General features: G+C 50.8%; 8 protein-coding genes across 9 annotated transcripts; 3 read left to right on the top strand and 5 right to left on the bottom strand.

Moving 5' to 3' along the window:
- Positions 1-552: 552 nt before the first annotated feature.
- Pmar_PMAR008733 (DNA mismatch repair protein PMS1, putative) lies at positions 553-3,707 on the bottom strand. Of its 2 annotated transcripts, XM_002777753.1 has the most exons (5): positions 3,561-3,707; positions 1,216-3,366; positions 967-1,150; positions 759-917; positions 553-706 (listed from the first exon to the last, which is right to left on the bottom strand). In XM_002777753.1, exons 1-5 carry the CDS (start codon positions 3,699-3,701, stop codon positions 564-566), a joined length of 2,778 nt encoding a protein of 925 aa, XP_002777799.1. In that variant the 5' UTR covers positions 3,702-3,707; the 3' UTR covers positions 553-563. The 2 variants fall into 2 exon arrangements, with proteins under 2 accessions (XP_002777799.1, XP_002777798.1); XM_002777752.1 differs by having other exon boundaries at positions 759-1,150.
- Positions 3,708-3,975: 268 nt separating this feature from the next.
- On the bottom strand, positions 3,976-5,586 carry Pmar_PMAR008734 (Glutamate 5-kinase, putative; the record flags this gene model as incomplete). The annotated part of the gene is made up of 5 exons (XM_002777754.1): positions 3,976-4,221; positions 4,273-4,414; positions 4,466-4,664; positions 4,730-4,824; positions 4,896-5,586. 5 exons carry the CDS (start codon positions 5,584-5,586, stop codon positions 4,095-4,097), a joined length of 1,254 nt encoding a protein of 417 aa, XP_002777800.1. The 3' UTR covers positions 3,976-4,094.
- A 245-nt stretch (positions 5,587-5,831) lies between these two features.
- Positions 5,832-6,535, bottom strand: Pmar_PMAR008735 (conserved hypothetical protein; the record flags this gene model as incomplete). The annotated part of the gene is made up of 4 exons (XM_002777755.1): positions 5,832-5,958; positions 6,002-6,143; positions 6,208-6,406; positions 6,467-6,535. 4 exons carry the CDS (start codon positions 6,533-6,535, stop codon positions 5,832-5,834), a joined length of 537 nt encoding a protein of 178 aa, XP_002777801.1.
- A 56-nt stretch (positions 6,536-6,591) lies between these two features.
- On the bottom strand, positions 6,592-7,311 carry Pmar_PMAR008736 (Glutamate 5-kinase, putative; the record flags this gene model as incomplete). Its single annotated transcript, XM_002777756.1, has 1 exon — positions 6,592-7,311. One exon carries the CDS (start codon positions 7,309-7,311, stop codon positions 6,592-6,594), a length of 720 nt encoding a protein of 239 aa, XP_002777802.1.
- Positions 7,312-8,318: 1,007 nt separating this feature from the next.
- Pmar_PMAR008737 (lupus la ribonucleoprotein, putative) lies at positions 8,319-10,637 on the bottom strand (the record flags this gene model as incomplete). Its single annotated transcript, XM_002777757.1, has 10 exons — positions 8,319-8,476; positions 8,529-8,637; positions 8,700-8,825; positions 9,212-9,424; positions 9,478-9,554; positions 9,607-9,706; positions 9,752-9,890; positions 9,984-10,111; positions 10,165-10,251; positions 10,512-10,637. 10 exons carry the CDS (start codon positions 10,635-10,637, stop codon positions 8,319-8,321), a joined length of 1,263 nt encoding a protein of 420 aa, XP_002777803.1.
- A 168-nt stretch (positions 10,638-10,805) lies between these two features.
- Pmar_PMAR008738 (hypothetical protein) lies at positions 10,806-11,880 on the top strand (the record flags this gene model as incomplete). Its single annotated transcript, XM_002777758.1, has 6 exons — positions 10,806-10,868; positions 10,912-10,994; positions 11,040-11,169; positions 11,220-11,319; positions 11,401-11,477; positions 11,572-11,880. 6 exons carry the CDS (start codon positions 10,806-10,808, stop codon positions 11,878-11,880), a joined length of 762 nt encoding a protein of 253 aa, XP_002777804.1.
- A 2,255-nt stretch (positions 11,881-14,135) lies between these two features.
- Positions 14,136-16,076, top strand: Pmar_PMAR008739 (hypothetical protein; the record flags this gene model as incomplete). Its single annotated transcript, XM_002777759.1, has 11 exons — positions 14,136-14,266; positions 14,436-14,596; positions 14,645-14,736; positions 14,781-14,857; positions 14,903-15,036; positions 15,087-15,190; positions 15,256-15,358; positions 15,453-15,578; positions 15,644-15,719; positions 15,789-15,927; positions 15,978-16,076. The coding sequence occupies 11 exons, from the start codon at positions 14,136-14,138 to the stop codon at positions 16,074-16,076; spliced, it is 1,242 nt and encodes a 413-aa protein (XP_002777805.1).
- Positions 16,077-16,391: 315 nt separating this feature from the next.
- Positions 16,392-18,827, top strand: Pmar_PMAR008740 (hypothetical protein; the record flags this gene model as incomplete). The annotated part of the gene is made up of 5 exons (XM_002777760.1): positions 16,392-16,536; positions 16,667-16,871; positions 16,931-17,051; positions 17,105-17,140; positions 17,250-18,827. The coding sequence occupies 5 exons, from the start codon at positions 16,392-16,394 to the stop codon at positions 18,825-18,827; spliced, it is 2,085 nt and encodes a 694-aa protein (XP_002777806.1).
- Between the last annotated feature and the right edge of the window lie 125 nt (positions 18,828-18,952).

Consider the following 18,952-nt stretch of genomic DNA (forward strand, 5'->3'; position numbering starts at 1 on the left):
CAGCAGAAGTACTATTGTTCTTCAGCGCAGGGTGTTGAGCACGCCTAGGAGACAATGACATGCTGAGCATGCCACGCTTTTGCAGTGATGAAACCTTGGCGATCCGCCAAGGATTCCGAAGGATTCGAACTCATTCAGCCATTGAGTGTGCACCGCCCCACTCACTACTCCTATTCGGTTGGACGTGCGGTAAGAGGGAGTGCTACATCGCGGAGCGAGATCAAACCTCACAACATGACCGTCATTAAGGCGTTGCGTTCCCCATTAGAGTCATTGATGAAGCAAGCTCGAAAGAGTTCATTCGTCGTTTTACGTGGGACGTGAGGGCGATGTAGGCTCTCGTCCTCGACATGGCTCTCGCGGTTCAAAAGCGCGAGAGGGCCTGAGACCAGCAATGATGAAAGACCCTCCGGGGGTCAGAGCATGACGAGGAGGAGGAGGAGATGAGAGAGCCAGAGAGGTGCATCAGCTCGGGCTGCTGGCCGACCAGAGATAGACACTCACTAGAACGCCAACAAAGGTGGGGAGCTATGGTCGAAGACATCAATTCATTTGTCATCTAGTTACAAACGTTGAAGTAAATTATCGAATGATTCGGTTGCATATTCTTCAATTACAGGATCATTCCCTCTGTCACGGGCAGAAAGAGTTGCAAGTAAACGCATGGTGGGTCGACCATGTGGGCAATTCCATGGTTGGTTGAGAGCTGAAAGGGGAACGATCACAAAAGACATTTCGGGCACATAATGCGAACTCACCTGCCATTTTTCGAACAACTCCCTCCATCTTCTTCCGACTCAGCGAGTCCCCTATCATTATGGCCGTCCTACATGCTCGGGAGGCAAGCATGGACCACACTCGGGGAGGCCGTAGGCAGTGGCCCAGGGCGGATGACCAGAAGAGCGATGCTGACGGGACTGGCAATCACATGCGTATAGCGACAGACGCCACCAAGACGATGTCTACGCTCATCATCCGATCGGCCCGTCGCCCCACGATCGAGCAGTAAGCTAGCTAGATCCACGAAGTCTTCCTTTGTGAGCGGGCGACTCCTCTCAAACCCCAGTCCCGACGCTACGCCAAGAGAAGTCAGCTGAACTCGAGAACCAATAGGGGCGTCGTCGGCGAAATTGAACCGGAACCCACAAGCCTGAAAAGACGATCTCATTGTAAACCGCAGCGGAGCATGGTTGAGAACTATCGTTATCCATTTACCTCTATCTCTCGCCGTGATCCGCGAATACAGGATTCAAGAGGAGGCGGCAGGCTAAGCCTCACTGGAACAATCATTGGCTGCGACTTCAACTCGGACGTTTTGTTGAGCGTCTCGAAGATAGTCTTCTCATCACAGGCATGTTGATCGAGGATGAACAGCCATCGGCCTTCGAGAGCCGTTATAATGAAACCCTTGTTGAACTGCCCAATAACCCGCATAGCTTCGAAATCCTCCTTCCCAAGCTTCACATGAAATGTCGCATTAGTGCCCTCGTCAAACTCCTCGTTGCCAGAATCTTCCTGCGAGCTCGATATCTTCATCAGCTTCCGACCGACGTTTCCAGGGCTCGCTGATCTCAGTCGCTTCCGCAATGTATGGAGCAATTCGCTGGCATCATCGTCAACCTCTCCGTCGGAATTCTCCTCGTCGGAATTCTCCTCGTCGGAATTCTCCTCGTCGGAATTTTCTTTGTCGGAATTCTTGGTGTCGGACCTCTCCACTTCGCCATCCTCGACACCTTGAATTTCAACCATTGGTGAATGAATGACAACAGACCCGTCAGGAGACCCCTGTAATCCCTTAACAAGGGGCTGAACTTCGATGCTTCCCTTATGCGAAGAAGGGCCTTCTGATGATGACAGCACTATCGTTCGCGCGATGTCACTGTCTGCTGCTTCTCGGTCCAGGTCTTCTTCTACCGAGGGTGACACCTCGATGCGATCCTCCTTACTCAAGTCGTCCGTGGATATAGGCACGAGGGGGCTGCTTACATCTGGCTGTGATTGCTTCTTCGCGCTCTCGGCGAGCACGTCTTCTACCGTCCGGACAACGAGTGGTGAAGCCGGCGAGTCGCTCTGATTTCGAGATTTACTGTGTGGGGTGACCTCGTGGGGATAGGAAATTTGCGGTGCACTGGTTCCCACGAAGAACTCACCACGAGTACAGTCAGAGAGGCGACCACGCTGTGTGGCGATGGTAGCTCTCGACACAATCACCTCCGCACGTGGTGAGCAGACACTGACCCTTCTAGACAGCGACGAGGGTGACTGTTGTTTTTGCGGCTCGCCAGGTGTCCACTGCTCCTCTCTTTTGGTCGAGGTTTTACTCGTGATGTTCTCCTCCTTTCGCAACCAGCCATCCATTCGTCTCTGCTGCAAACTGCTAGTCTTGACCTGAACGGCAGTCTGACTCGACGCGCTGGACCACTCCTCTTCGACCGCCTCCGTTATCTTGTCGCACAGTTCAGTTTCGAAGTCCAGTATCACCGACCTTTTGTCCTTCGATGAATTCACATCAGCCGCGTCCACGCCCTCCCCAAATACAATCGACAGCACAGCTAGCCATGTACGGCCGCTCTTCCTCTCCAAAGCCACCGTCGTCTGGAACCTCTTATACAGCTGGTTAATGCATCTGCTCACTCTCGTTGGCATGTCCACTGGGCGTCCACCCACATATAGCCATTGTGCGTGTACCACTCCAGGACGAAGCACACTAGTCGGGGGAGACAAGCAACCTTTGAGACTCCATCTACCACCCTCATCCTCCAACACGAGTCGAGTCATACTCGCGAGCTCTGCTGCTGATATACAACAAACCTTCCGTATTGCTGTTTCCATGTCATCTTCAGGATTAGTAGCCAGTAGTGAGCGACCATCACATGTCAGTCGGAAAGCTACATCGTGCCGTATAACAGCATACGCCTGCATGAGCCCTACGGTCGCCGTGACTTGCTTCTTGGCATTCCTCTCGAACTCCCTGAGCCTTACTGGGAGACCTCTGAACAGCCCCCGTATGGTGACAGTAGTACCAACGCCCCGTGCGGCCTCCCCATCACTGCTCGAAAGACGACCGGTTTTATCATACACAAGCACCTTGCCAGTCTCAGATTTCGAGTCTTCCGTGCGTGTGAGGACGGTGACTCCCCCATTGCTCAGACCACACATCGCTGCTAGAGCCTCCCCTCGGAAACCAAAATCGCTGTAACCCAATCGGAGCTCATCTGTTCGGCTCTCTACAATGTCGACTTTGCTTGTAGCGTGCCAACTGCAAAGCGTAGACCAATTCTCCTCCGACACACCACAACCATCATCCGATACCGCTATCATATCAACGCCGTTGTTAACGAGGGTGACAGTAATATTTCTAGCGCCCTGAAGAGGAGTAGAACCGTCACGAACTACCATTTTCATCAATCGAGGATCGTAAGACCAGCACCGAGTATCAGTCTGAGCAAATCAGGCATACGCCTGGTTTCTCATCGGACGGAATTCCGCGAAATTCGAACAGTACTGCATAGTTCAGCAAATGTAAGGTGAGCACCATCCATACCTCCCGGACTACGTACTGCATCCAACGAATTCTCCAGAAGCTCTTTGACACATTGGCTCAAACTGGTCACGACCTGAGCTGCGCATATGCTGTCCACGACATCTCGCGTCAGCGATGTGATCTCGCCCTTTTGTATGTCCGAAGCATCATTGGACATGCTGAGAGTACTGAAAGCGGGTAAGTGCAGAAAAGCAATGGTCGCCCCCGAGAGCAGATCATGAACGGCAGATGCACTCGAGCCACGCACTAAGTGAAAGCCAGTTGTCGAAAGGCTGACGAGGAACAAGGTCAGACAGTTATCGGAAGATCATCGCCGTTCTCGTAAATGACTCACGCATGCTTTGCAACAGCAACCCCCTTCCGATGTCAAGGCGCTTTCCTAGCTTCAGGTGTCTCCCTCCATTCACCACTGCTAACGCGACTTTGCGAAATCACCAGTTAGAGATGGACAGAATGTATCCAACAATGAGGGATCAGCTTGACACTTCGGCAGCTAAGGACGCGCCTTGTATGGCATTCTCAGGACTTTTCCACAGGGCATCCTTCAGCATTAGACCGAGGGTTGATCCGAGTCCTCCGGCTCGCTTTCGAAAACCGCAAGGGCCCCTGTAGTGAGTATTATGTTCTCACGATACGCAACTTCCGGTGCTACAACACAGCCCAACAATTCCGCATATCTACAGCAAGCCAGATGGAACAATCATTGCGAATACGAACTATGAACTCACTCAGAAGATCTATGGCCCATAATTTTCTTCACTTCGAAGTCCCGAAGATTCACGAGGGCTCGGGCTATTTCCTCGCCGGTCTCGCCGTCCACAAGCGACACGCAGTCATCACGATGAAAGCTCCCCGTGACTTCTATGATGCCTACAGTAGAACGGCCAGTGACACCTCTTCCAGGAGTCCCTTCGTTCCTACCCGCCGCAAAGAGGCTCTTCTTTTTCCTTATAGCATCGGCTGCCCCCTTATCCAGTTTGATAACTCCTCTTGTCTCAAGGCCCAGCATCCAGCGTCGCCTCCAGGTCATCTTCGATACTGCGAACTGAATATTATCGGAAGCCACTCTGAAGACTGTCATCAGCTCCTTCTCGGATCCGTCTCGGAGATATTCCAGTACCTTCAAATCTCCCAATTGATTCGACTAACTACAGCTTCGAATGCCGGGGAAAATGTCCATACTACCTTATTGGGCTTGGCACCATGCGTGAGAATACACTCGATTCCAGCAGCAACAGCAGTCCTAGCCGCCACTAACTTGGTAGCCATACCACCGGTGCCTATTCAACAGATGTTGTATTACGCATAAGGATCGTAGCAGAGAAGGCTCGGCGTGCTCGTAGTATATTACCCCATTGACTGTCTCCCGCAACTTCAACATCCAACTTAGCGAGATCAACACTAGTCAGCTCCCTTATGGGTTTGGCATCGGGGAACTCGTGTGGATTCTTATCGTACAGGCAATCGACGTCAGTGAGGAGGAACAGCTTATCCGCATTACAACTCACTGCAACTAATGCAGATAGTGTGTCGTTGTCGCCAAATCGGAGCTCATCCACGCATATACAATCGTTCTCGTTTATGATAGGAATAACGCCCATGTTGAGGAGCTCATTCGCTGCATTTCGGAAGTTCCTAAAACGGTCCTTCGCCGAGAAGTCGGACCGGGATAGCAGGATCTGTGCGACCTTGAGGTTGTAAGCATTGAAGAGGTCCTCATAGAGCCTTATCAACAGGGACTGACCGGCAGCTGCCACTGCCTGCTTCAACGAGAGTTGATCAGACCTGGGACGGGTCGCTAAGTTCAGCTTGAGGCAGCCGAAGCCGACAGCAGCGGATGTGACTATGATAACTTGATATCCTGGCAACCGCATAATGCTAGCCACAAGGTCCACTAAGCCTCCCATGTTGGCCATATTCACAGTGTGGCAGGGCTTCATCAGTGTCGAGGTGCCAACCTTAAGAACAATCAAGTGCCTCTTCTCTTCTCCATCGTCCCGATGATTGTGATGCGATCCATGTTCATGGTCACTACCTGACATGCTTCGAGACAAACCAGGGCGCAACCCCAACGATACCAACAACTGAAAGATATGATGAACAATCGTTCGATAGCACTGGTACAACGCGGAGCGAAAGTGTCCCGAAAAGTAAACTCATATCGGTGATATCACGAATACCAGCATCATGAGTGCAGTACTGTCAGTTCAGGCTCCACAGTAACCGACTGGAGCCTAACCAAAAAGAGAATCAAATCTAAACTCACATACACAGCAAACAATCTCGATTAATCCTCGTCATCCTGCTCGTCATCCTGATCGCTGTCCAGCGCCGCCAACGCCCCAGTCGTTAAAATGATATTCTCTCTGAAGGCGACTTCGGACACTACCGGGTAACCTAATATTTTTTTGAACCTGGGAAAGTCTCTTTCCGACTTCCAACCAGTATTAGTCCCACTTATTTGCCGAATGACCCTTCACCTTGTCAATCTCCTGGCTCTTCATATTCACCAAAGCGCGAGCGATTTCTTCCCCCGTATCGCCATCCAGGAGAGACACTCCCTCATCACGGTGGAAAACTCCCGAGACGGCACAGATTCCTGAGACCAACAGCGTTGTTTCCCGTCTCCACGAGGGGTTGCCACTGAGGCACCCGCAACCTACCAAACGCTAGCAAAGGTCGCTTGTTTCTTATCGAATTAGCAGCCGCTGCGGTGAGCGTAAGTGTGCCTTTGAGCGGAAGTGCCAAAATCCACCTTCGCCGCCAGGTCATCTCCGAGACGACGAATCTCATGCTGTCAGGTAATACTCTGAACACGGTCATCAGTGTGTCGGACGTGTCACCAGTGAGGTAATCGAGAACCTAGGTCAAGCCAGTCGCGTAGAACTGCTCAACAAAGAGAAGAGAACGCTCATGTACTACTTTCTCCGGCTTAGCCCCATGCGTTAGAATGCATTCGATGCCCGCTGACACTGCAGTACGGGCGGCCATTAATTTCGTTTCCATCCCTCCGGTACCTTGAAATTGTTACATCGCATCACGCGACATCAGAAAAAGCGCATTAGCTCACTACCCCACTGACTATCTCCTCCAACTTCAACATCCAGCTTAGCAAGTTCGATACTACTGAGCTCTCTTATGGGTTTAGCATCGGGGAACTCGTGCGGGTTTTTATCGAACAGGCAGTCCACATCAGTAAGGAGGAACAGCTTGTCGGCGTCACAGCTCACCGCAACGAGTGCGGACAACGTGTCGTTCTCCCCGAAGCGAAGTTCATCCACACATATACAATCGTTCTCGTTGATGATCGGTACAACTCCCAGATCTAGCAGGCGGAAAATCGCATTCCGAAAATTTCTATAACGATCCTTGGCTGCGAAGTCGGGTCTCGAAAGCAGCATTTGCGCACAGCGGAGATTGTGGACGCTGAAGAAGTCTTCGTATAGTCTGATGAGATACGATTGCCCAACAGCCGCGGCGGCTTGCTTGAGGGACAGATCGTCCGAGGCTGGACGAGTAGATAAGTCCAGCTTGAGGCACCCGAACCCTACTGCTGCTGAAGTTACAATGATCACCCTGTGATTCTGATGAGGGAGGTTTTGAATGCTCGCTACGAGATCGACGAGACCTCCCATGTTGGCCATGTCAACGGTCTGGCAGGGCTTCATTAGAGTAGATGTACCAACCTTGATGACGACAAGCTTATACTCGTCAGCTCCGTTTGTTAAGTGTTTGTCGGCTACGCAGGAAGGAGGAGGGTTCGACATATTCCGAAAATCGAGTAAATTACTAAATGACACCAGAAAACCTAGCAGACAAAACAACACGAAAAGGACGCAGATCTGACAGGCAGTGACTGTCATTTACATGTCAACTATAGACATGGCACACACTACATAGAATATACTCTAGTTGGCATCGTCGGAATGCCGGGTAAATTCCAAACCCGGAAAGTTGACAGAGTCGCAAATAACTATCGTGAACAAGTAGTGCAGTTCGAGAACAATTTGAGACCCCGATGCTGGCTAGACGGGTATGAGTTTCATTGCCACATTAGAGTCAATATATACCATAGAATGACGCATCCAACAAAGTAAAGAGCAGTCTAAAATGAAAGGCGAAGAAGACAGACAAGGGGATATCTACCAGTACGAAGTCCTCCATCAGCAAGATTCCTATACCATCAATAGAGTCGCTAGCTGAAACTCTGAAGACCCTTCGTTGCAGAACACCAGACCAAAGAGCCTCCAAACTGCGGAAAACTCAATCCGTGTGTGTAGGATTTGTCATTCGCAGATACAACAAATGACACAAAATCAGCGTAAGATCAATTCACAGAAGCACAGCAGCATAAAGCCCCAATTACGCTGTCTCATAACAGTTATGGAGTCGAAAACCATCAGCGCAGATGAGCGAATATCGAGCTCAGTGGTGGTCAGAAACGAAACCGATATTTCCCAACTTTCGCCGCCCTCTTCACCAACAAAGATCGCCCTAATCAGCAACTCCTTTATAATGCGCATCTGATGGAGAGTCGTAATAGCTTCCTAAACAATCAGGGCTTGAAGCGAATCACACGCCTGTGAGAGCAAATACAACCACTCCCCCACGAATGTGACCAAACAGAACTCCACAGCAAACAGATACGTACGTATAGAAGAGTAACCGGACGTCCTCAGAGACGTTAATCTAGACGAGCAACCACAACTGCTTGGTAAGGAAAGGCGACGCATTCTTCTCGGGCAATACCGGACGCATTTTTCTCTCAACCAGCTTAAGATGACTTCTCCTCGGCGGGCGCGGCTTCCTTCTTCACAGCGGCTTCATCTTCCTTGAGATAAGGAGGGTTCTGTTGCATGTTGTTGAAGCACTTCACCACCGAGATGTCCTCAGACTCGCCATTCCCTCTCATGACATAGAAGCAGTGCGTTTCTAACAGAGAGAGAAAATTCCAAATAGTGACGATCTGTAAAAGAAGCCTCACCTCCATAGGGACTGACGTCTACCTTGATGCCCGTCATCCCAGCAAGCTTACGCTCCGCCGAAGGGTGGAACTTGAGGACCGCTTCGATGAGCTCGTAATCAGGAGTGCCCTAACGAATCACCATCTCCTTCGGGCAAAACTGCCTCCCATAGCAAGGATGGCTCGAGTCACCTGCTTCAGCTCTTGGCCGGCCTTGCGGCTCCTGAGCACGTCCCTCACGCGATTGTTCGCGGTCTGGACATTGTTATAGCGCTGAGTTCCGAGCATGATAGGCTTGTTGCGGGATCGCGCACGGTCCTAGCCAAAGCAGCAACAGTGGTGGTAATTACTCAGCGTACAAATATACACGAACTTAATTTGCAAACAGTACAGTAGAATGAATACAAACAATAATAGTACATAATCAGAAACAGTGATCGCACTGACGACGAAACCTCCCACGAGAAGGCGACCAGCGAGTATACAGCAATACTCCCAGTCTGACATCTTACAGGGGTGGACGTCGTCGAGTGCCCAGACTACACTCTACTCCTAATCGCCTCCTCAATTCGCCCATCAAGTGTGAGGTTCTTATAAGAGTAGCAACATCTACTCCTATCAGGAGGCGGGAACGATAACGCAGTTGAGGACTGCGTCACCGAGTGGAGAGCAGCCGAGGAAACGCTTCGCTTCAACCGCTCTACCTTAGCACGAGATTCCCTCTTGCGGAGCACATGAGCAGGGAGACGCTTCAGAGCATCCTTCAATGCGATGCCGTAGACGACATCGGTCTTGAGCTCGAATTCCTTGGGAGTCTCCTCAGTAGAGGCGCTCGCTTCAGCCTTCTCACCCTCAGGCTTCTCCTCTCCAGCCTTAGAGGCAGCAGCCTCGGCTGCCTTATCGGCGAAGGGAGTCACCTGCAATGAAAACACAGATTGGATAACTGAAAGCATCGCCGCGGGGAACTCACCTTGAATTTGAGGTCACTGAAGAACTGCACGTCGTCATCGAAAGGCTTCATAAGGACGTAACAAGATCGCTTATCCTCTGACGCAGCGAATCAATAATACTAAATCAGATCAGAAACGACTGTTCTTACTATCAACAGAGGTAGCAAAGGTAACCACATTGCCCTCATGGTCATCAACCTTATCCTTCACGATCTCCTCAAGGGATTTCTTAATGTTAGGCCATTCAACCTACAAGACGAACAGTGAAACCTATGGAATGCCGAGACTGAGTACCTCCTCAGGAATGTCCCTCACTGCTACGACAACGCCACCATCATGTACGGTAACATTTTTAAGCTGGGAGCGACCGGCGGGTCCTTTCTTGCCCTTGGGAGCACTCAACGTAGGGAGAGGAGTCGTTCTACGGATGAACCTAACAGTTGGTAACATTAACGACCCACGACCAATCATCAAGATGCACAAATTCTAGAGAGGAGAATGACAAGGAAAGTGAAGGGTGTATTACAATTTGTCGTTGTCCTTTTTGAGCTCGAGGTGGGAGCCCTCCGCCAAAGCATGCTCGATGTTCTCAGCGGTGCAATGCATCTGCTTCATCTTGTTGCATGAGAGAACGAGATCAGCAGGCAGCCAACCCTGACATTGACACAATCGTGAGCCGAGCGACTCGTCCAAACACAAGAGCGTACCTCAGGATCCTCCGAAATCTTCCTGTGAAAGAAGGCGTCGTGTCTGAGATTATCGTCGGAGAGATAATATTCGACCTGGCGCTTCACCTGAGCGATGATAAGAAATACCACAGCGGTACTGATACTGTCTCCAACCGACTGCAGTTCACGTAAAGTTCTCAACTGGCATAAACTTCTCGTTAGTGACAACTAAGTTCGGCTGACCACGAAGCAGCGATCAAAAAAAGACTTCTAGCGTAAATTATGTCCGAGCCTAAAATCACCGATTCCTTCCGTATCTACTGAAACTAACGATATGATCAAAACCCGAGCTCGTTAAAATCATCCATCGCGAAAGATATTATTACATCAGCAACAGCAGGGCCAGTGGTAGCTTGCTCAGTCGTCGACGTCTTCTGCTTCTTAGGAGAGGTAGCCTCCGTAGGCTCCTCAGACGGGGGTCGCTTAGTCGCAGTTGCCTCGGTAGTGGTCATAATGGGACAGGACTGATCGGTCAACTACTACAGCAATCAGTTCGGTGCTTCCCTGGTGACAGCGCAATGCCTTGCGTGGCAATCGATCACGATGGCGAGTGCAGCGAGCTATCGACGGAGCGGAGCGCACTTTAAACAACTTGGCGCGGTGGTCGTTCACTACTAACCATGTCGGTGTCACCCAGGAGGAAGCGGCCACGAGTCGCCAGCGACTCAGAAACTCCGATACAAGTACTCGAGAAACATTGTGCTCTCTATGCACGCCCGCGTTCAGGATACGTCGGCGCCCAATGTTGAATTCTCACCGAATTCGGCGCGTGATGGTAGTCATTCCCGTGAAGATTCGGAGCCAGAAAGGTATGTCCCAGCCTCGAGTGATTATAATCGACTATTGGTCCGTAGGAGTGTCGTGACCATCGAGGAAAGCGTTGGCATTGAAGCGGCTAAGATTCCGCCGAGGGCGACCCCACTGAAGAATGTTCACGTTCATGATGGAGGGGTAGTGGCTTCAGTGAACAGCATCCCTGCGGAGGTACCTACTCGAGTGACTCGGACACGTTATGAAGCACTTCGGGCGCTCAGGTGGAGTGGTTGAATATCAAGGAGGGACTTGAAGAGAAGTTAGGGAACTTGCCTAGCCAAGTGGAAGGGAATGCTGTGACTTTCGCCACAAAGGTTAACCGTAAGTTCTGCCACATGCAGTAGCTTAACAAGACCTGTGTTTCGTTCGGTGGATGTCGTCGCTAGTGGTTGTTCTTCTCAGCCTCCAGCCGGTCCTGTTGCGTGCTTTTGAAGCCCTTCGACGTCGACGAGGAGTTTTTTCGGCATATGAAATTCGAGGTAACTACTCTTAAATCTCGGATAGGAAGCGATTAGCGCTTGTTGTTTGTTATCCTATGTAGTTTGCGCAGTTCTATGAGTATCTGGCTTTCAGGTCCACGTCAAGTCATGCTCGACTGATCCCATATCCTCGGCACAGGGTACTGAGCCCGTGGACGAAGGTGATGACGCTCCGTTGCAATCAAGTGATGATACGAGAGTGTTGTTGACCTATGAGCTACAGACAGTACCACTATATGGTATTGATCTGCAAGAGGCTTTGGGAAGACTCCCCGCCCACGTACTCCGAAAACGCGAGTCTCGTGCGAAAGCGCAGCGCCTGAAGCGGAGTCAGCAGTCTGCAGTGCTGACTGGCAGCACTGGTACTCCTAGTAAGGCTAGTCGACGCATTCGGATCAGCTAGAATGGGTCTCGATAACATTTGTATAGCCGTTATAGTATTCAAGTCGATTATATATCAGGACTCGTCCTTCCCAACCCTGGAGGCTACTCGTGGGTCCTTTTTTGTGTGTGATCCCTTACCTTGTGCGAGTTCCTGGTTCAATGCTCGTTGGGAGAGTCATGGGTATTACTGTGCTGGGAATGTCGTTCTTCAGCAGGTGTGGTCGGTGGCCAAGCATGAGCTGATGGACTCACTCCACGGTGCTCTCAGAAGGTCTCCACAGGGGGTATTGTTTTTGATCGTCTCGCGTGAAATAATCATCGCTTGAGACTTGCCATGAAATGTCGTGATGGTGGTTTGCATTGTGGTCAAGTCTGTGAAATATTCGCCATCTGTGCCAGATTCGATCCTTGGTTGTCGGAGAAAGCCACCCCTCAGGAAGGAAGAGACTTCTCCAGAATCCATTCATTGCTTGTGGTCGAATAAAATCGCAACTAGTAGATAAAAATGCTCTCACTCGTGGGGATTAGGTTGACCGTATATGTTAAGGGTAGTCTCTCTTTCGTAGCATTGATATCATCATCGCTGTGAGGTTATGTGAGATTTGTATAATGGGTCACTGATAGTCTGTGTGTCTGTCGGTTGTGATGGTTCTATTGTCATTGAAGAGGTATCGTTGAAAGTCTCGACGTTGGTCGCGGCTTGGCGGGAATTTTCTCGTAGGATTTTTTTTGTTTTCTTCATCCGTATTTCCACCATGCGATTCGACCGCCTGCTTACTACTGTGTTCCTACGGACAAGAAGTGCGGCTACTTGGGAAACACGGCTGTGTTGCGTTGTGAGTTAGTCAGATCATCAATGGAAATGTTATACAGATGTGATAGATTTGTCACATTCGGGAACGTAGAGTACATTATGGATTTGTTCTGCGATGAATTTGCGGTCGAATCGATATCCATATGATCCCAGATGGACGAGATGCTACCAGCAGGTACTGTACGTGTCGTGATGTGCTGCATATGATAAGCTCATGAGGCGCTCAGTCTTCGATTCGGTGTGACGCAATATGTGCATGGTTTTATCCCATGTGAGCGAGTAGAGTGAGAATGAATCTTCCTTTACGACTTCTCGACGATTTTCGTTTCTGGATAAGTATAGGCTTCGGTGTGTAGTTGACTACTGAGCATGCCATTCGATGCCCCCGTTACCCAGGCCCCATCGCAAGGCGCCCTCAGCACAGACACCATGTCCGATGGTGATGTCGTGGCTCCTTCGCTAGTGTGATGCCGAGTAGCGACGTCCCTGCAGGTTCACGCCCAGAGAGCGAGTTATTTGAACGCCTCATCGAGGATGTGAAGAGGAACGGAACGCGCGAGCAGCAGCGATCAGTTCTGGATAGGCTGAGGAGACTGATAGATTCTCATGAGGTAGGAGGAGAAGGAGTGTTCTATCTTTTCAGGAGACGTACCTCGTTATTAATTGACTTTTGAGTAGCTCTGCTTGTGGCAGGCTGTGACTGAGAGAAGATCGCCATCCCGCAAAGCTAACGAGTCCACAGATGGGTTCACCTCGAAATGCGGTAGTAGCGCCCATGATGAGGAGGGTCATCGATTGGATCTGACGAATTATGAAGATTTGAAGTCGAGTTGCATTCGGCTGGTAGCTTGGAATATGGAAGGTAGTCGACGGGCGAGGTTGCGACGACGCCTCTGGGGGGTCCTGGTATGCGTAGATGTTGGGTGGGTCTATTCACGTGCGGAAGGCCATCCGATAGAGTAAATATGTGCGGCTTTCTCCAGTTGGGGTCACCAGAGAGCGAATCGAGTTGTTTTCGAGGTCGAACTTTGAAGACTGGAACCACTATTCCTATCCCTGATGCCACTTCCGGAGTCCGCTCGAACCACTTGACTGAGGTCGGATGTCCTAATTGTTTCAAGCCAGTATACGTTGATGTGAAACCAGTTCAACCACGGACCGACGCCCCGTCCTCCGGACCACCGTAAGAAGGGTGTGCATGGTATTTCAGAGCTGACATTTTTCCTGATTTTTACGATGTGTATGCTCATCATATCTCTCTTGTTTTTAGTCGCCGGCCTCCCCCTCGACGCCGTCATGCGAAGAATGCATGGGTGACGGTTATGTACGGGAATGGAGCGGACTACTTCGTCGGAGCAATGGTAATAGCCGAGGCAGTGTCTTGAGCGCAGATAGCACGTGGTGCTCTTCTCTAGGTGCTTGGATGGTCTCTGAGAAATCGGGGTCGAACGCAACAGGATATGGTGCTCCTGCATACGGCCGATGTACCTGAGCAATTCCTCGATACCTTGCGAAGTGTATGGGACTGCAGGGAAGTGGAATACATCAGAAACGTCTCCACTAGACTGTTCCTTAACTTCAAGGGGAGTCGGTAGGTATCCATCGGTTTTGCTATACCGCTCGAAGCGCCCGCCGAATTGACGCCTCCAACGTGTGGTGGAATTCACGCTCCCTGTTCTATCTTATGATATACAGTTTTTCCCCGCTGCTATTGCCCGAGTGAATTCACTGGATAGACGGCAGTTTGGTGGTTCTCGTAGGTTCCAGGATGTATTTACGAAGCTTCGAGTGTTGGAACTCACTGAGTACTCGAAGGTTTGCTTGCTCGACAGCGATATGCTGGTCCGAGACAACATCGATGAAATTTTCGACCTCCAGCCACCAGCGGCACTCGTGCGAGGAACCTTTCCCCCGCGCCATGGTGAGGCCTCGTTCAGGATATGGTCGGGAGTTGTCAACTGTGCAACAGGTGCGAAGGTACCGGTGACGACATTCTGGAACGGCCATAGGCAGATCACGGGGATCAACGGTGGCTGCATGCTTTTGGAACCATCGCAAGAGGTCCGCCCTACCAAGGAGCTTTGTATATGGGAATATTAGTTCAGGTCTTCAACTGTATGATGGACGAAGTCTCCTATTACAACAACCCGGCACACTGGCCTACGTGTGGCGCTGAGCAGGAGTAGGCTATGACACTCTGTAAAAATGAAGATGTGCTTTGCTCCAGGTATCTCACGAGATGGTATGCTAGTCGTCGTAATCAACAATGGAGTCACATCAGTTGCCGGTACAACTACCAGATTCATCTCAACCAATACGGCTCGGCCGAGTGGCATCACTACAACTGTCGGACTTTCCCAGGTGCGCCTTATTATTATTGTGGTGGCTGCTCATACGTGGCGTCTGTTCAGGAGTAAAGATCTTTCATTATTCTGGAAATCTCTGCAGCCCGTTCGAGTTTGTGACCGACGTGATGCTCGAACACGGCTTCACAGTGGACGACACAATAGCATACGTAGGAAAGTCAACGAGTGCTTGTGATACTGCTGGTGGTTCATTTATGGGTGTTGTTTGTTTTAGATTGCAGAGATCCCATTGATAGCTCATAGGGAGCAGGCTAGGCAGGTTCAACTCCAGCGAGACCAGTTGGAGGAATCGGAGTCTACTAGAGCGAGGGATCCTGGTAGTAGTAGTAGTTGTGGTGATCGCATTAGGAGTGTGTGATCCGGCCAGTGTTACGGGCTTGACCTCGTTGCTGTCTTCTATTCTGTTCTCAGGTAACTGTTTGGAGGGTACGAAGAGGAATGGAGGTGGGATCGGTACTCTCCTATACGAAGCGAAAGTGCCCGATATTGGCTTGCGCAAAGCAGAGGCGTTAGACGACAGCGAGACGGAGACCATCGGTAAGTCGAGAGGCATGGGAAATCCTGTATAATGTGCTGTACGCGATTGTGGCTGTTACTGTCAGAGGAGACCTCCGAGTTGGACTTCGGAAAGTGTCTGAGCTACCCGTCGAAGGACTTTCCGTGCACCAATCCGGTCAGGTGAGATGGATAGCGGAATCCCCTTCTACCTCGTGACTGTCGTTTCCATGCATCAGTCGAGTCGGTCAGGTATCATTATTACGGTACTCAGTACAGTCGTTGTTGCAAGCTCGATCGATACATTCATCCCTCCTGGGGACCTAGGGATGCGGAGGCCATAATTGAGTGGATGCTGGCCTTCAAAAACTTGGTGTCGGAGCTCCCCCAGGTCGGCCTTCTACACATGTCATGTGAATATGGCTCAGCTTATGATCGCAGGTTATGGATATTCTGCATGCCTTGAAGCAGGAAAAGCAGCGAGTATTCGAAGCCGCCCAATTGAAAAATATGGACAAGGAGACTGCTCAAGGGCAGTAGAGCATGCAGGCACGCCTACAGTTGCATCGGATGAGTTGGAGTGAAATGTATAGGGAACATCAGCGGGTGCTTGCTGGTTGATCTTTCTCCCTATTCGTGTTGCAGGGAGCAGTCTGCCTCGACTTTAATAGAACGTGACGTTTCTAGTGCACTGTGTTACTTATCGAGAGGGGTTGTGGTTGTACTCTAGATTCGAGCATTCTTTCTATATTGTCATTGCATTTGTGGTAGCCCCAACTAGTCAAAATGCTGTTGGATCTATCGGTGTCGTTCCGTAGAGCACTAGATCTATAGTTGCCGCCTCGTTGGTTTCCTATGCCCCACCAGCCTGGACACTACCAGTACGTCCGTGAGCACTGCTTCGAAGGTCTCCCGGCCCATCATCGTGGCGACCGGCGACACAGGGAGGAGAGGCCGGCCCCGATCATCAACCTGCCCAAGCCAGATGAGGACACATTATGTAATAGCTGTCGGAACACTTTACGCGTTTCAGGATATTCGTATTGTTTTTCCTGTGAGGAGGTACGTGCGCTTAGGGTGGGGTGTGTTTGTGTGGTTTTAGTGTAGCTCATTAGTTGCCCTGTGACCAGGTTCGAGGCAGTTCGATTTTCCGCATACCAGTGCTGCCCCTCGAGGCCGATTGCACGCCAGTGACGTGGACCTGGGTGGGTCCATGGAGTATAGCTGTGACTTTGAAGATCGTTGGTTGTACTCTAATGACACGAGACTCTCCGAGGAAGATCGTCAGCAAGCGTTGGCTCAGGAGCGGATGATGGATCTCTTGCGAGATCGAGGGTGCTGTTTCCGAGCTTATCAGTATCCTCCATTTTGGAAGTATGATTTCGATTTTCAAGATACGAGGACATAAGACCTCTCCCCGATGATGTGCAAGGAGGGGAAGCATGGGTGGTCTACTGCTCGAAGAACGGCTCTGATTATGTGGCGAAGATGAAGCCTATCGACAACAACGTTCTTGTAAGCGCTGGCTATGTGAACGAATAGGCATTCTTGTGGTGTATCCCTATTAGATCGAAGCTGAGACGCTATCACGACTCCAGAGTTCAGTAACACACCCTTACATCGTCCAGCTCTGTGACTTCATCCTAACCGACTGTCTCCTCTGCCTCTTGTTTGAAGCAGTGCACCCTGTCGGAATGGACCTTGTAGAGGTAGGCTTTAAACCCATGTCCCGATTTCGGTTTCCGCCACTACAAACTAACATCTCCGTTTCGTGTTTTCGCTCATGTCCTGGCGATCGAACGGTATCACGGCGCCGTAGAGCCCCTCCGCATGAGGAAGTGGATGCTCCAACTGTGTCTGGCACTGGAGTACAGTCATGCTCACTCCGTGTGGCATAGAGACATAAAGGCGGAGAATGTTATGATCGACAGCAATGATAATGCTAGGTTGCTCGATTTCGGTATGGCTGCTTTCGCGAGAACGTCCTCAGCGTTAGAGCTGAGCTCGGAGCTCGACGGTGAGGACCGGCATAAATTCTTTGGGACGGAGCAGTACGCCGCCCCTGAGGTTATACTTCATCAGGAGTATACGGCTAAGGTCGATCTTTGGGGTTTGGGAGTGATACTGCATCAAGTGTATCAAGGCAGGGCCCCCTCGATGGATTATAGTGACACCCCTGGTCGCCTTCGAATACAAGGACCTCTGCGACCGATGAACCCCTGGGTGATGGAGGCTATGCTGGGCCTACTCGATCCTGACCCGAACAGGCGCTGGGGGTTCGACCAGATCTATGCTTGTAGATGGATGCAAGAGAGTGATGACTTCTGTGTGGATGCTCCAGTAGGCGAGACTCGGGCGTTGAGTGGGCGGGAACTTATAGAACGAATAAGTTTGCAGCCGGGCGAGCCACCTGTTTGGGTCAGTCTGAAGGCTGCGATGACGTGCTATTCTTGGGATCCTCACGGTATTCCACGGGATAAGGCTGGAGCCTTCTTGAGAGGCTCTCAGAGTCGCCAATTGCGAACCGAACTATCGAGTGTGCAGGTCGCGAGAGGAAGGGAGACTGGCAACATCGCCGTCGAAGTATCTGATATTCTCAATGTGAGTCCTGTCGGTGGGAAAATCTTTATGTCGGTCAACGGAGGGCTGGGTATGTGCACTCCAATGCAATGCCCTCCGAGCATGGCTTGTGATCACCGTGCGGCTGGTTTCCCTGATCATTCTATGCTCGATCTCGCCCTGTCGGCTGCGTACGGCCTCGACGAGACCCCTCCACCAGTGTATCCTGGGGGTGGTAGTAGCAGTAGCAATACCACTATAGTCCCCGGTAGAGCTCTAGAGCAGCGACTCAGCAGCCTTTCTGCGAGAGGGCAAAGGCCCGGACAGAACAACACGAAGGGGAGCGGGAGGTCGGGAAACGCCCAGAGCCCAGGCGACCAGATGCCGTTGCCTCCGAAGATGATGACGTTCTTGTCGGTAGACCGGGAAGTGTTGGTCCGCAAAGTGAAAGGGCGTGTGAAGTTATGGGTATCTCTAGCGCGTCAAGTGGAGTTCATATGGCGCGCTGTTGATAGGTCTGAAGTGGGTGAAGTGGTAACAAAGCTGCAGCCATTACTGCACAGGATGAGAGCACTGCGAGCCAGCTATCCCGGTGTACCGGCGTTCGCTGTTGAGATCACCGATCTAGTACGAGGGAATGACTCTGACAAGCTATTCGTTACAGTCAATGGCGGCGTTGGTCGAGTCTTTGTTCTCCTCGGTAAAAACAACTCTAGTACAACCAAATTCTGAGTCGTGTATTTTCATTAAGCTTCTGGAGGTCTACCTCGATTTTTCACTGACCTTTATTTTTTAAATCGTGTGTAGTAGTCTTTCCATTGTGACGATGTTATGTGTCTATCGTCTATCGTGTGCCT

This window comes from Perkinsus marinus (genome assembly GCF_000006405.1).
Source record: "Perkinsus marinus ATCC 50983 genomic scaffold scf_1104296951054, whole genome shotgun sequence".
Taxonomy (NCBI): domain Eukaryota; phylum Perkinsozoa; order Perkinsida; family Perkinsidae; genus Perkinsus; species Perkinsus marinus.

Bases quoted from the DNA above. Each gene is read 5' to 3' on its own strand.
- Pmar_PMAR008733 (XM_002777753.1), bottom strand. From the start codon at position 3,701: ATGTCCAATGATGCTTCGGACATACAAAAGGGCGAGATCACATCGCTG. The intron at 3,367-3,560 runs GTACGTAGTCCG...ACTCCTCTTCAG, and splicing joins TGGAGAATTCGTTGGATGCA to GGCGCTAGAAATATTACTGT. The intron at 918-966 runs GTAGACATCGTC...TGTGATTGCCAG, and splicing joins GGGCCGATCGGATGATGAGC to TCCCGTCAGCATCGCTCTTC.